Source organism: Rutilus rutilus (assembly GCF_951802725.1).
Source record: "Rutilus rutilus genome assembly, chromosome: 20".
Classification (NCBI taxonomy): Eukaryota; Metazoa; Chordata; class Actinopteri; order Cypriniformes; family Leuciscidae; genus Rutilus; species Rutilus rutilus.
In genome coordinates this window covers 612,920-629,818 of record NC_140225.1, presented here as the reverse complement: position 1 = coordinate 629,818, position 16,899 = coordinate 612,920, and the positions used below count along the sequence as shown (strand labels likewise).

Below are 16,899 nucleotides of genomic sequence, written 5' to 3'. Positions count from 1 at the left end.
TATTTAAACCAAAACATAAAAGTAAACATTAAAGAAAATACCCCATAATGAAGTAATTGTCAATAGAATAGGTCGATATGAAGTATTTATTCTGACTAAATGTTTGGCCATGTAATAAAATGCATAAATGTGGTAAAGCATAATTATTAATGTCAAAAATATTAGGCTGTATTATAAAGAACGAAAACAATCTCATCTTTGTGAAGTACCTTTTTTTTTTTTACGATCAGCATGGTTATTAAACTAGTTAACTAAAACTATAAAAACATTTTATATACCTGAAATAAAATATTTATTTTTTTAAACAGCTAGTTGCCAAGGCAACATTTCTACCAAGTTAAAAAACAAAACATAACAACTACATTTTAACATTTTAAACAACTGCAAAATTACTAAAAAAACAAAATGACTAACTTTAATTAAAAATGAAATAGAAAATATCAAAATACAAACTGAAATATTAACAAAAACTTTAATCTCAAAAAATGTATGTCATTACGTTCATATGTCATTACGTTGTATGACTCTGTATTCCCCTATTGTTATTGTTATTGTAATAATAAATAATAATAAGACAAAAACCATTTGTACAGTTCAGTGTCGCGAGCGCGCGCGCGTGCCCGAGTCTCGCGCAGGGGAGGTTCATATAAACGCGCCGGCGCTGAAGCTCGTATTCAGTTCGAGTCAGTGTGTGTGTATGTGTGTGTGTGTGATCTCTGGAGCAGATCCTCGGTGTTCCTCACTCACAGATGCTCGTGTTTTAGAGCATCAGCAGCATCAGGTTCAGTCGCGCTGAAAGGAATGAGATCAGAGCATCAATGTTTCACTGGGGAAAGTGGAAGAAGAGGATGGGAGCGAACAGTTCATCCAAGAGACCCGTGTTCGACGACAAAGAGGATGGTGAGAGCTCAAACTGCACATTATAACACTCACAACATCACCAAACCTCACGTGCACTCGCATCATGGCGTTATTAAACACTGGTTATGACTTTTAAACAGTTCATTAGATGCATTGTTTCTGATAACAGCGTGAGGAACCTCTGATTGACAGATGAGCTTTAGGTGTTTGGTGAATGCTTGCTTTCACCTAAATGTGTGTGTCATCTGTACACTGCAGAAAATGCTTTTCTTACATAGTATTGTTTCCAGTCCAAATATAAAAAAAATATGAAATCAAGATGCATTTACAATAGTAAAATACCATAAGATATTATGTCTTGTTTTCTGGGGAAATAAGTAAAAATGAAGTGAGTAGTTGCTTTAAAAAAGCAAAATGATCTGCCAATGGAGTGAGAAAAATAATCCTGTTTCTGTTTGAATTAACATTATCTTTCTCACCCCATTGGCAGATCATTTTGCTCGTTTTAAGCTAAAACTCACTTACTTTTGATTAATTCCCGCGGAAAACAAGACATAATATCTTATGGCATTTTACTCATCTTGTAAATGCATCTTGATTTAAGAATTTTTTGATATTTGGACTGGAAACAAGACACAAATATTATGTAAGAAGAGTATTTTTGCAGTGTATTATATGCAGATTATGAGTTTCAGAATGCAGCCACAATCCATATGTATTTATTTCTCATATTTCTTGGTGCATTTATTAATGGTTATTGATAGTAAAACATGCATTATTCTTCATCTAAGTTCACTTTTACTGAGTATTGTATGTTTCAAAGTGTAGTATGCTATACTTATAAATACAGAAGACAGACCATACTGATTGTTCTGAAGTTACGGAACGCAAATGCAAATTGTGTGTTATATTTCAAATGCAATTCATGCAACAATGTGACTGTAGAGATCCGCTACGGTCTGTGTGAACAAAACCTGCCAATTACATCATTTGCTGTTTAATTGGTTCATTAGCGAGGATTATGGAAATCCAGGGGAATTATGGTTCTTTATCAGTTGGATTGTGCTGGAACTGAATGTGTCACATTGAAAGACGAGACCTGAAGTCTGCTGTAGGGCAGAACGTGTCACGAACGCCAGAAACGGGGTCAGTTCACTGTGGGTTTATGGTCATATGGAGCGAGTGTGGAATGACCCATTTAGTTACAGTACTGACTCACACTTACTTCTGCTACGCAAAATCACTGCGCTAATCAATGTGGACGTAATTACAGCTGTGTGCGGGGTGTGTTGAGTTGAGTTGTGTTGTGTTGTGTTGTGTTGTGTTGTGTTGAGTTGTGTTGAGTTGTGTTGAGTTGTGTTGAGTTGTGTTGAGTTGTGTTGAGTTGTGTTGAGTTGTGTTGAGTTCCGTTGTGCTGTGTTGAGTTGTGTTGAGTTGTGTTGAGTTGTGTTGAGTTGTGTTGAGTTGTGTTGAGTTGTGTTGTGTTGTGTTGAGTTGTGTTGAGTTGTGCTGTGTTGAGTTGTGCTGAGTTCCGTTGTGTTGTGTTGAGTTCCGTTGTGTTGTGTTGTGTTGAGTTGTGTTGAGTTCCGTTGTGCTGTGTTGAGTTGTGTTGAGTTCCGTTGTGTTGTGTTGAGTTCCGTTGTGTTGTGTTGTGTTGAGTTGAGTTGAGTTGTGTTGAGTTGTGTTTTGTTGAGTTGTGTTGAGTTCCGTTGTGCTGTTGAGTTGTGTTGAGTTGTGTTGTGTTGAGTTGTTGAGTTCCGTTGTGCTGTGTTGAGTTGTGTTGAGATGAGTTGTGTTGTCAAGTTGTGTTGAGTCGAGTTGTTACAAACAAAGGTTCTCCCAGTGACATCAATAGACTGTTCAGAGTTCTCTGGTCTTTAATCATGTTCTCAAACGTTAGCACACAAACATTATTCATACATCGTTAATGGAGCGTTATTTCTGAAACATTGTAGTTGGAATTTCATCTAACATTTTTTAAATATTGCTTGTTTCAGAACGTTCAGAGAACATTCAAAAGTAACGTTCCCATAATGTTTGCAAAATGGAATGTTAATAACATTTTCAAAACTTAATGGGAATGTTAGCAAAACTTTCTCAGAACATGTTTTTGTTCTCTGAGAGACATATCAAACTAAAGAATGAATGTGTTCTTTGTACAGTCCAGTATATGAAAGTGTATTGCTTTGATATTTTGATGTACATTACTCCAGCTGGAAGAACAAAGGAAAGAAGGATAGCTAGAAAACTAGAAAAGCTCAGTTTGTCAAGGCAACCTCTGAATGTTGGATTGATTCATAAAGCCTTTTCTGACATCCTTGGCATTTTGAGGTTATTGTGTTGCTGGACATTCAGACAAAGAAACAACGAACATTCTGCTCTGAAATAAACCGTTTCATTCAGAAGTTACTTGTAAAGGAATTACAAAGAAACAGCAACACATTGAATTAAACGTGTAAAGACTGAGCATTCTCCAATATCCTGTATTACAGTGTTGATGCACATCTGTGGAGTTTCGAGTTGTGTTGAGTTGTGTTGAGTTGTGTTGAGTTGTGTTGAGTTGTGTTGAGTTGTGTTGAGTTGTGTTGAGTTGTGTTGAGTTGTGTTGAGTTGTGTTGAGTTGAGTCGTGTTGTTGAGTTGTGTTGAGTCGAGTCGTGTTGAGTTGTGTTGAGTGTTGTTGAGTTGTTGTGTTGTTGAGTTGTGTTGTTGAGTTGTGTTGAGTTGTGTTGTGTTGAGTTGTGTTGTGTTGTGTTGTGTTGTGTTGTGTTGAGTTGTGTTGTGTTGAGTTGTGTTGTGTTGAGTTGAGTTGTTGAGTTGTGTTGTTGAGTCGTGTCGAGTCGTCAGTCGTGTTGAGTCGTGTTTAGTTCAGTTGTGTTGTGTTGAGTTGTTGAGTTGTTGAGTTGTGTTGAGTTGAGTTGTGTTGTGTTGTGTTGTGTTGAGTTGAGTTGAGTTGAGTTGAGTTGAGTTGAGTTGAGTTGAGTTGTTCAGGATAAGATCGTACACTAAACAATGGTTGTGATTTTAACGGTAAAAGACAGTTTCCGTACTTCCGTATACGGTCAATAACTGTGATAGATCTAAGCGTACATTTAAAGCGGCGGTTGATTATGATTTGACTTTAGTTAGTGTGTATTGTTGCTGTTTGAGCATAAACAACATCTGCAAAGTTACGACGCTCAAAGTTCAGAGCAAAGGGAGATATTTGCTTTTACAGAAATCACTTTTTAAGGACTACAACAAACGGCTGGTAGAGACTACACCACATTCCTCCCGGGTCAGTGACATCACCAACCCTAGAATTTACATAAACCCCGCCCCCTGAACACGATGATTATCAAGACAGAATATGCGAATCAATGACTAGAAGATATCTACACATCAGCTTCATAAATTCATCAACTAACCGTTCAGAAATGTCCTGTTGCTTCTACATGTTGTCTCCTCTAGAGTCTCTCCATCACTGACTCCGGTTTGAACACAAAAGTCTAAAAGTTTTAGACATTTTCAGTGCATGTGTGTGTGAGGTAAAAGAACACAAGCTGTTGAAGCTCCGCCCCCTGTGCCGGGAGCAGCAGCTCATTTGCATTTAAAGGAACAGACACAAAAACGGTGTGTTTTTGCTCACCCTCAAAAAGTGACAACTTTAACATGTTATATAAAAATATCTGTGGGGTATTTAGAGCTAAAACTTCACACACACACTTATACCACACTTATAAGGGCATTATACCTCCCCTTTAATGTAATTTTACATGCAGTTTTTGGAAGTGAAAAAGAACAAGTCATTGTATAATTTACAGTGAAATAACATTCCCACAATTCCCTGCATGACACTTTTATTGATCATGTGACTCTCGTCACTGCTGTGATTGGTGGTTGTCGGTGTATTACAATGATACAAAACAGATGTTAGTACTTCAGTAAGTCGGTAAATTAACATTTCATACATAACATATCAGATATTGAAATACGTTTTTTTTTTACTGTAAAATTAAGTTAAGTCTGTAAAACCTAAAATGTTGCTACCGTGTTTTTTATGGTAAATTTCTGGCAACCACAGCTGCCGTTTTTTTACCGTAAATGTAACCGTGTACGTTACAGAAAACAGAAGTCCGAACAGACTGAAGGACGAGTTGTACTTTGGGGATTTTTAAAAAGAACAACAGTACGTTAGTCTGCTTTCCTCAGATATCAGCCAGTGTTATCATGATATGATGATCATCCGCACTTCATTATCAGGATCCTCCCGCAGGAGATCTGAGCGTTTGATGTTCTCATCCTTCAGCAGATTCTCACACTCTGAGTCACGGCAGGTTATTCCTCATGATGATCCTCACATGAAGCGTCCCGAGGGATTCTGGGACACACGTCAGCCCTGCTTTTAAACATACAGTCCAAAAAGAAGATCATTGTGATTTCAGAAAAGTAAAATGACGTCGTCATTTACTCCCTTATGTTCTATTGTAGGCTGATGTTTTTATATTTTTCATATGTTCATTTGTTAAAATCCTCATGCAGCTCTTTTACATGCAAGAATGATCAATTAAATGATCAAATAAGTTAAATTATTAAGCACTGCAAATGAATAAAACACCATAAAAGACAATTAATATTTAGTAGCGCTGTCAAATCAACTAATCGCATCTAACATAAAAGTTTGTGTTTATATAATATATGTGTGTGTGTGTGTGTATATGTACACACACACACACATGCACACGCGCACACACACACACACACACACGCACATATATATATATATCTGACGCTCTGAGACAAACTCATTTATGATGGAGGGAAAAAGAGCCACATTATAGAAACTTACACTTTTATTACATTTTAGGGTGAATTTTTCCTTTCATTTTGAATAAAGAAACGCTGTATCAGTAGAGATGAGCACTTGTACATGCGTTTACAATAATCGTGTAGAGAAAACATGAGAAGAGCAGATCCTCACGCTGACCTCGATAACGTGTCGACTGAAGCCGCAGGGTGAAGCGCGTCACACACACACACACACACACACACATACACACGCTCAGATATGTTATTGAAATCAAATATGCATGAGCTGAGAATAAACATTTCACATTTGCTTAGTGAGACCGTCATTTGTATTTGATAACACTGTGGTTTGTGTGTTTGTGTGTTTATGTGTGTGTGTGTGTGTGTGTGCATGAATTTGCATGTCCGCTTCTTTAATGAAGGAGGTAAAGACTCAGCTGTGAAACACTTATCAAGCTCACAGAGTCTCTCTCTCTCTCTCTCTCTCTCTCCCTCTCTCTCTCTCTCTCTCTGTATCAATAATTCAGCAGTGCGAATCATAATGTGTCCTTCACTGAAGATGCAGTCTGTAGTAATGTTGCAAAACTGGAATAGTGCATAAAACATAAATAAAGCAGCATTTCCATCTCATGTGTTCAGGAGAATAAAATCATCACTTCCTGTGAAACTGCTGCAGAATATCAGTAATAAACTGTGAGTTTCTCTTGTTCCTCCATCATGAACGAGTGAGTCTCGAGCGTCAGGCGAAACACAGTAAACGCTGTCGTGTTCTCTGGCGTTCGGGAACACACTCGTGTGTGTGTGAGACGCTTCTGGAGGGAATTACACCACATCATCCTGATCACACACTTCCAGAAACACCAAACCAACATTAGAGACGCTGCGACATCATTGGTCCGCTGGTTACTCCAGTTATCCAATCACAGCCTCCGCTGAGTCACATGAGGTTTGAGGGATTTATTCAGTAAATGTGTTTCTGTAGTTTATGTGCATTTCTTCTTATCGGATAAAACGATTATCCACCTCAGTTGAGCGGAACAAGTTTTATACTTGATGTACTAAAATAAAAATCAAACCAATAAAAAAAATTCAGATGTATTTAAAATATTAATAAAAAAACATAATGATACTAAAGAACCACTGGTCATCCGATACGGCATCTCTCCTTCATTAATTCTCACTGGTTTTTATTTTTTGTCTTGTGCTTCACTCGTCGTCCACACACACACACACACACAGCTTGTTTTTCTCCTCTATCTCTGATGACCTTTGACAGTCTTCTGCCTCCAGCACAAACACAGACACGAGACTCAATATTAGATTCTTCGCGAGGCTCTTTTCCACACAGTGACAGTGATGGTGTGTGTCAAGCCTCAGACGCGACAGAAATACCGTAAACACAACATGTAATCGTCGTTTGAGGAACAGACTCTGCCAAAACTCTCAAATCTCATGTTGTTATTATGACAAACACAAAAGCCAATCTGTTTTTCACATAAATCTGTCACATGACTTCAGGAGACTAAAATATGGACTACTGTTATGATTCTTTATAGTGCTTTAAGAAACATTTCAGGTGAGCCGTTCACTGTTGAGAGATGTATAACTCATTATGAGATGTTAAATATCTGCTGTTTAAAGTCATGCAGGTTTGGATCAACATAATGATGACAGAACATTTTTAGCAGAACTGTCCCTTTAAGACTGGGATGAGTCTGTGTGTGTGTGTGTGTGTGTGTGGGCTGAACGTGAAGGATGTTTTCTGTCTGGCGATATCAGATTAAGTTGAAACACACACGCACAGATCCAGTTAAAGCTGCTCGTTCTCAGCCGAACTTCACGTCAGAGTCTGAAGAGGAAAGAGCTCTTCTGTTCTGGTTTCGTACGATGTGTGTGTGATTCTTTCGTTACGCCGTTAGTAAATATGATTGGGATTTGGGATTGGGATTACTAGGCAGTTTTCTGTATTCTGTTGGACTGTTGTCATGATTGTTCAGTCAGTCATTCATCAGATTACACCCCGTTTCACTCCATAATGTGAATGTAAGTGACGAACGAAACTGAAACAAAGTTCAGGGAAGGAGGCGGATGTTAAACGTAACTTTAATCGTAAAATAAATTCAATTAAATGAATGTACTATATTTTAGTGTGATTGTGTTTTTTATTTTGTATTTTAATGGGATTTTATGGTACTAAATTATATTTATGTTTTATGATCAATTTATTCAATTTTTGAGCATAAATTAAATACAATTTCCAACTCAAACTGTCATAAATCTTGATTGCTTTGGATCACAGACTGAAGTTTGGTCTCTTTTTAAAGATGACACTTGGCAGATTATTGCTGAAGTGAAACAAAGTTTTAAAAAAGTGAACTTAACTAGAATTTTATGTTTATTGTTATGAAAATAACCACAAAATTACTATTTTTAATTTTTATATGAAATATATTTTGAAATATATTAATATTTTAGTTTTACTCTAAAACTGCAAGAAAATCAAAGCCATAAATCTGAACAAGTTGTGTTCCAAATTTGAGCTTGATATCTTAAGCCTGGTTCACACGGCAGGATAATTAGCCCCGATTCACCCCTTCCGACAATCTTAAGGATGCTCCGATTATCGTAAAATAATCTGATCAGATATTCCTGCCGTGTGTGGTGTGTTAAGACTGCTCTCGTCTGCTCGGAAGGACGTCGGGACCGCTACGATCTCAGATCGGGGATATTCAACATGTTGGATTTTTTTGGCCCGATTTCTCCTTGTGTGTGGTGTCCCCCGGGGACAAACGAGCACGCAGCCTGTGGACTGTGGCATGTAGCCAATCAGAAAGCGAGGTGACGAGGCGGCGAGGAAGCACCGGGAAACAAAATCAAAACAGCCGGCAAGTATAGTCCATGCTCACGAGTCGCGTTGTCTCCACTTCTTTGACCATCGCCTTTTTTTTTTTTTTGGTTAAAAACAAACTATCGCCACTGCATCCTCTTCGTCCGCCATGATTGTTTACTCTGAAGTCACGTTTGATCTCGAGGGATTTTGCGAGATTTCCCGTCTGACCTGGGAATGCTCGGGAGTCAAATCAGTTCGTGTGTGATGTGTTGATTTTGCCGTGTGGCTGCGCACCACACACTGTACGGTAGACCCGTGAATTTTTTTTTTTTTTTTTTTTCGCTCTCAGGTTTGGAAAATCGGCCGACAATTTTAAAATCGTCCCGTGTGAACCAGGCTTTAAAAAATGATCTTTCAGTGAGATGTTGTTCGGCTGCAGTACCAAACGCTTCCACTAGAGGAAACTCGTCTCCATTCATTTACAATGCGTCATTTCTGACCGCGAGGAGCTCAAGTGTGACTATTTTTTTTTTCAGGACCATTTAACCTTTTCAAATCATGTCCATGATTTTGTGTTGTTCACACAGCAAGTGCCAAACCCTTTACTAAGTTTCATACCATTCCGATGAAGTAAAAAAAATTTTTTTTTTTTTAAACATAACTTTTTTTTTCCTACCGACGAGCACCAGAGGCTTAAAAAGAGACCAACCTCAGGTAAGTTTCCAAAACATTCAGATCTGTGCTCTGGCCAGTTAACAGGCATGTGTGATAAAACTAAGATCTGGATCCAATCGCTGGATGTTGTAGATTTGATTAAATTCCAGCTCAAAACACTCAGAAAACTGACTCAGGAACTGAACAACTGTATGATGAGACGAGAATAGACAAATGAACTGAACAAACACAGGGCTTTAAAACACAAGCGGACTCATTAACGAAAGGAACATCGGATGCAACAACTCGATCAATGAAACTCCTGGTTACAAACTCAAAGACAAAAGCAGAACTAAAACGCTTGCAAACACACTGACACAGATACAAATGATAAGTCCTCATTAAGAAGCCGATGGAAGTGTTTTCCCGTGTCTGCAGGCGGTGTGATTTTATTATATATATATATATATATGTGTGTGTGTGTAGGCTATAATAATATATAAGCTGTGATGTAGTTAATCTTGTTCATTTCTTTTTCTTCTTTTTTTTTGGCTATAGAATGAATGGCCGGTAACTTAAATATTTAGTAGCCAAATCGGCCGGTGAGTGAAAGTTCATTTCAAACCCTGATTACAATGATAAGTTCTCATTTAGAGGCTGGCGAATCGAGGCTGGTGGAAGTGTGTGTTTTCCTCGTGTCTGGTATGTGGGCCATATTCCCACACGTGTTCCTGCTCTCCGGGATCTTCTCCTCGTTAATGCTTCATCTTGCGCTCTCGTTAGGCATCTCCAGCTGATTGAGCGTGTGCTGAATACGTGTAATTACTGTTTTAATGGTGTGCTCTTCAGAGAGTCTCATCATTCACTGCGGCTGAGAGACGCTTGTGCTCGTTTGGCGTCTTTCTTGCTTTTCAGATGCTTGTTATTAATAATAATAATATATTATATATATACAGTGAGGAAAATAAGTATTTGAACACCCTGCTATTTTGCAAGTTTTCCCACTTGGAAATCATGGAGGGGTCTGAAATTGTCATCGTAGGTGCATGTCCACTGTGAGAGACATAATCTAAAAAAAAAAATCCAGAAATCACAATATATGATTTTTTAACTATTTATTTGTATGATACAGCTGCAAATAAGTATTTGAACACCTGTCTATCAGCTAGAATTCTGACCCTCAAAGACCTGTTAGTCTGCCTTTAAGATGTCCACCTCCACTCCATTTATTATCCTAAATTAGATGCACCTGTTTGAGGTCGTTAGCTGCATAAAGACACCTGTCCACCCCATACAATCAGTAAGAATCCAACTACTAACATGGCCAAGACCAAAGAGCTGTCCAAAGACACTAGAGACAAAATTGTACACCTCCACAAGGCTGGAAAGGGCTACGGGGAAATTGCCAAGCAGCTTGGTGAAAAAAGGACCACTGTTGGAGCAATCATTAGAAAATGGAAGAAGCTAAACATGACTGTCAATCTCCCTCGGACTAGGGCTCCATGCAAGATCTCACCTCGTGGGGTCTCAATGATCCTAAGAAAGGTGAGAAATCAGCCCAGAACTACACGGGAGGAGCTGGTCAATGACCTGAAAAGAGCTGGGACCACCGTTTCCAAGGTTACTGTTGGTAATACACTAAGACGTCATGGTTTGAAATCATGCATGGCACGGAAGGTTCCCCTGCTTAAACCAGCACATGTCAAGGCCCGTCTTAAGTTTGCCAATGACCATTTGGATGATCCAGAGGAGTCATGGGAGAAAGTCATGTGGTCAGATGAGACCAAAATAGAACTTTTTGGTCATAATTCCACTAAACGTGTTTGGAGGAAGAAGAATGATGAGTACCATCCCAAGAACACCATCCCTACTGTGAAGCATGGGGGTGGTAGCATCATGCTTTGGGGGTGTTTTTCTGCACATGGGACAGGGCGACTGCACTGTATTAAGGAGTGGATGACCGGGGCCATGTATTGCGAGATTTTGGGGAACAACCTCCTTCCCTCAGTTAGAGCATTGAAGATGGGTCGAGGCTGGGTCTTCCAACATGACAGTGACCCGAAGCACACAGCCAGGATAACCAAGGAGTGGCTCTGTAAGAAGCATATCAAGGTTCTGGCGTGGCCTAGCCAGTCTCCAGACCTAAACCCAATAGAGAATCTTTGGAGGGAGCTCAAACTCCGTGTTTCTCAGCGACAGCCCAGAAACCTGACTGATCAAGAAAAGATCTGTGTGGAGGAGTGGGCCAAAATCCCATATATATATATATAATATATATATATTAACATTCCTGTATACTTTCACTATGTAACCTCATACATACTATGAGAGTGAGTGTGAGAGAGAGTGAGAGACATATTGCGTAGTTATGCTTGGAGGCAATTGTTTTGTTTGTGTTTAATAACACAATAAAACATGCAAATTGTGCGACAATTTTTGTCATACAAAGAATTTATGAACGCATACAAAAATGAGAAACAACTAAATAATAGTCTCATTGACGCTGAGTGTGATTTCTGGAAATCATACATTTTCAATGAAAGTTTGTGATTTGAGGAGATCATGAGCAGGGGAGTGAATATGAGCAGGACTTTATGCAAATGAGAAACCAACAGTACAGAGACTTGGCAAGGAAACAGCAGTAGTGTTGTTTTCCATAATATTTCCCTTTAAAGCTTTTCAGTGAGGTTATGAGTCTCCGACGAATCGCCCACACAGTCTGATTCAGATCTTATAGAATGGAAAATGTCTGTGTGATGTCTGTGAAATTGTCAATTATTATTATTTTGGGTGGACAGAAATGTAAAAAAATAAAAATAAAATGATCTTAGTATTTTTGTGTTGTAATAAATATCTAAAAATTCTTAAATCAAGATATATTTACTTAAGAAAAAATTATTAAATGAATTGAGTTTGTGCTTAAAAGAAGAACAAATATCTGCCAATGGGGTCCAAAAATCTTGTTTCTCCCTTTGAATTAAGTTTATTTTTCTGACTCCATTGGCAGATATTTGTTTTTGTTTTAAGCACTCGGTAGCCCGTGTCTTCTCTGAGTCTCAACACACTCTGATCTTGGTCTCGTCTTGGTCTCAACACACTCTAGTCTTGGTCTCAACACACTCTAGTCTTGGTCTCGTCTTGGTCTCAACACACTCTGGTCTTGGTCTCAACACACTCTTATCTTGGTCTCAACACACTCTGATCTTGGTTTCAACTCACTCTTGTCTTGGTCTTGTCTTGGTTTCAACACACTCTGATCTTGGTCTCAACACTCTCTGATCTTGGTCTCAACACACTCTTGTCTTGGTCTCGCCTTGGTCTCAACACACTCTGGTCGTGGTCTCAACACACTCTCGTCTTGGTCTCAACACACTCTCGTCTTGGTCTCAACACACTCTGATCTTGGTCTCAACACACTCTTGTCTTGGTCTCGCCTTGGTCTCAACACACTCTGGTCGTGGTTTCAACACACTCTGATCTTGGTCTCAACACACTCTGATCTTGGTCTCAACACACTCTGATCTTGGTCTCAACACACTCTTGTCTTGGTCTCGCCTTGGTCTCAACACACTCTGGTCGTGGTTTCAACACACTCTCGTCTTGGTCTCAACACACTCTGATCTTGGTCTCAACACACTCTGGTCGTAGTTTCAACACACTCTGGTCGTGGTTTCAACACACTCTTGTCTTGGTCTCAACACACTCTGATCTTGGTCTCAAAACACTCTGGTCGTGGTTTCAACACACTCTCGCCTTGGTCTCAACACACTCTGGTCGTGGTTTCAACACACTCTCGTCTTGGTCTCAACACACTCTGGTCGTGGTTTCAACACACTCTCGTCTTGGTCTCAACACACTCTGGTCGTGGTTTCAACACACTCTGGTCGTGGTTTCAACACACTCTTGTCTTGGTCTCAACACACTCTGATCTTGGTCTCAACACACTCTCGTCTTGGTCTCAACACACTCTTATCTTGGTCTCAACACACTCTGGTCGTGGTTTCAACACACTCTGGTCGTGGTTTCAACACACTCTTGTCTTGGTCTCAACACACTCTGATCTTGGTCTCAACACACTCTGGTCGTGGTCTCAACACACTCTCGTCTTGGTCTCAACACACTCTGGTCGTGGTTTCAACACACTCTGGTCGTGGTTTCAACACACTCTTGTCTTGGTCTCAACACACTCTGATCTTGGTCTCAACACACTCTGGTCGTGGTTTCAACACACTCTCGTCTTGGTCTCAACACACTCTCGTCTTGGTCTCAACACACTCTGATCGTGGTTTCAACACACTCTCGTCTTGGTCTCAACACACTCTCGTCTTGGTCTCAACACACTCTGGTCGTGGTTTCAACACTCTTGTCTTGGTCTCAACACACTCTGGTCGTGGTCTCAACACACTCTCGTCTTGGTCTCAACACACTCTGGTCGTGGTTTCAACACACTCTCGTCTTGGTCTCAACACACTCTCGTCTTGGTCTCAACACACTCTCGTCTTGGTCTCAACACACTCTCGTCTTGGTCTCAACACACTCTCGTCTTGGTCTCAACACACTCTGGTCATGGTTTCAACACACTCTTCTCTTGGTCTCAACACACTCTGGTCGTGGTTTCAACACTCTTGTCTTGGTCTCAACACACTCTGGTCGTGGTCTCAACACACTCTCGTCTTGGTCTCAACACACTCTGGTCGTGGTTTCAACACACTCTCGTCTTGGTCTCAACACACTCTCGTCTTGGTCTCAACACACTCTCGTCTTGGTCTCAACACACTCTGGTCATGGTTTCAACACACTCTTCTCTTGGTCTTGTCTTGGTCTCAACACACACTGATCTTGGTCTCAACACACTCTGATCTTGGTCTCAACACACTCGTATCTTGGTTTCAACACTGATCTTGGTCTCAACACACTCTGATCTTGGTTTCAACACACTCTTGTCTTGGTCTCGCCTTGGTCTCAAAACACTCTGATCTTGGTTTCAACACACTCTTGTCTTGGTCTCGCCTTGGTCTCAACACACTCTGATCTTGGTTTCAACACACTCTTGTCTTGGTCTTGTCTTGGTCTCAACACACTCTTGTCTTGGTCTTGTCTCAACACACTCTTGTCTTGGTCTTGTCTTGGTCTCAACACACTCTGATCTTGGTTTCAACACACTCTTGTCTTGGTCTCGCCTTGGTCTCAACACACTCTTGTCTTGGTCTTGTCTTGGTCTCAACACACTCTTGTCTTGGTCTCGCCTTGGTCTCAACACACTCTGATCTTGGTTTCAACACACTCTTGTCTTGGTCTCGCCTTGGTCTCAACACACTCTTTTCTTGGTCTTGTCTTGGTCCAGCACACTCTGGTTTTGGTCTTGTTTTAAGTGCTCTTGACTACAACTCTATTTTTTATATTTTTTTTGTTTCAGTTGAAGTTGATTTAATTCAAGTATTTGAAATTCAAGTAAGGGAAGTTTTTTTTTTTTTTTGTTGTTGCCGTTAGTAACCCTGTGTGTGATGGAGAGACACTAGTGGAGTCTCTCTGGACTCTCTTCAGCGCTGTCTCTCTGACCCCTGATCAATGATCACATTTACACTGAGCGTCCGTGAGGAACCCGCCAGAACCCCAGCCGCTGCATGTGTAATGGATGAATGCAAACAGCATGAATTAATGATGTGCTAATGGTGTGGCGGGATTCGCGCGTCACACGTGTGAGTCGACAGCTGGGCGTCTCGAGGTCCGTGTGTGTGTGTGTGTGTGTGTGTGTGTGTGTGTGTGTGGAGCAGATACGGGCGGACATGCGTCCCACTGCTTCAGTAAATCGGCTTTACTGACTAATTCAATCAGTGAGAAGTCTTACGACACACACACACCTCGCGCTCTGACTGACTTTCTTCTCTGTATGTCGCCTTCCTCTGACACTGGAGAAGTCAAGGTGAAAATTGCTGCTGCATAATTAGAGTTGGGTATCGTTTGCGTTTTTTTTCGATACCGGTGCCACATCGATACTTTTAAAACGGTACCGGTGCCTGAACCGATACTTAAAAAAAAAGGACAGCCTCAAAACGATGGTGAATGACATAAAATAACGGCTTTTTTATTGAAAAAAATTTAATAAATTCTTAATTTAATATATTAAAATTGTAGAGTAAATATTTAAATATAAGTAGTCTAAATGCAAAACACAAAAAATTTACATAGCAAATTCACAATAAAACCTAAGCCACCTAACCCAAATACAATAATTTAACACTAAATGACACTACAGTACTAATAACAGCAAAGTAGTCGTGAAACCCATCGTGGAAGAAGAACTGTCATGTTTACAACAGTGACATTGAGCTCTCAGGATCAGCTGAAGGCTGGATTTTCAAAAGTATGTGAAGTTCGCGGCTCTAATGTTGCAGTAAACTTGCAAAGCGTTCTTGAATGATTAGTTTATTACGCCGGTCTGTTATTGTATGGACATCGACTTTACATCTTCACACTGAACATGACGCGGAACAAAACGAACAGTGATTGGTTGCATTACATGTCAGTCAACATTTTGTCATAATTTTGACTTTTTAATTTCATAACTTTAATTTAGTATATCATAATTTCATTTAAGTCATATTTAGTGTCATCATTTTGACTTTAAATCTAATAATTTCAATTTATTGTCATAATTTCAATTTATCTAAATTTCAACTTCTCATAATTGACTTTTTCCTCATAATTAAAAAAATGTTGTCATAATTTTGACCTTAATCTCATAATGTTGATTTAGTATGTCATCATTTTGACTTTTCATCTCATAATTATGATTCACCGGAGCATTGATTATTTTATTTTTTTCTTATGTGGTGAAATGTGAAAATAGCACACAATAGTTCTAATATTATACTCATGTGATGTGTTTTTTCCTTGTCAGTCAACACAGATCATGTCAATCACAGCATCACATCATGCTTTTGATCATCATATTAAACTGTGTTCGAAACATCATGACGGATGTTTTCTTTAGCAGTTTCTATGTATTTTATTTGAATGGTTCACATACAGCAGTGAGGATCAGATTATCATTCCTACAGTTTGATGAACGAATATTATGTTATCATCAACCAAGTTATTCAGTCACTCGCCAAGTACAATAGTCCAGTGTTTGACCTGTATTGTTGATGTAGTTTGAGTCTGTGTGCAGCAGGTTTGGAGTCTCAGGGAGCCGGCGTGAAGCTAAAATAAACCGGCATGAGATCGATGCGCTGGACGCTGTGTGTCTCGTGAAGCGAGTGGATGGAGGACTTCAAAGCCCAGGCCATTTATCGATCTCAACCCTGATATTTACAGCAGCGCTCCATTCTAATGCAATCACAAATTCAGTCTACACTGCAAAAATGCTCTTCTTACTCAGTAGTTTTGTCTTTTTTCCAGTCCAAATATCTAAATTCATTTACTAGATGAGTAAAATGACATAAGATATTATGTCTTGTTTTCCCGGGGGAATTAATCAAAATTAAGTGAATTGGTGCTTAAAACAAGCAAAATTATCTGCCAGTGGGGTAAGAAAAATAATCTTAATAGAAACAGAAAGAATTAAGACATACTACTATCTGGTCTTTAATAACATCCTCAAAATGTAACATTTATACACCTTTCATGGAATGTTATTTCTGAAATGTTTCAGTTGGACGTTCGTCTAACGTTTTTTTTTAAATGTTACTTGTTTCAGAATGTTCCGAGAACATTCAAAAGTAACATTCTCATAATCTTTGAAGATTGATACAATGTTCTCTTGTTT

At 39.4% G+C, this 16,899-nt stretch overlaps 1 protein-coding gene across 1 annotated transcript in view; it reads left to right on the top strand.

Annotated features, from left to right (window-relative positions):
• The first annotated feature begins 676 nt into the window (after positions 1-676).
• Positions 677-16,899, top strand: part of stk32c (serine/threonine kinase 32C) — an 82,565-nt gene continuing 66,342 nt past the window's right edge. The window contains exon 1 of the mRNA XM_084392317.1: positions 677-900. Coding sequence (XP_084248443.1) covers positions 819-900 — 82 coding nt within the window. The 5' untranslated portion in view covers positions 677-818. The remainder of the gene's footprint in view (positions 901-16,899) is intronic.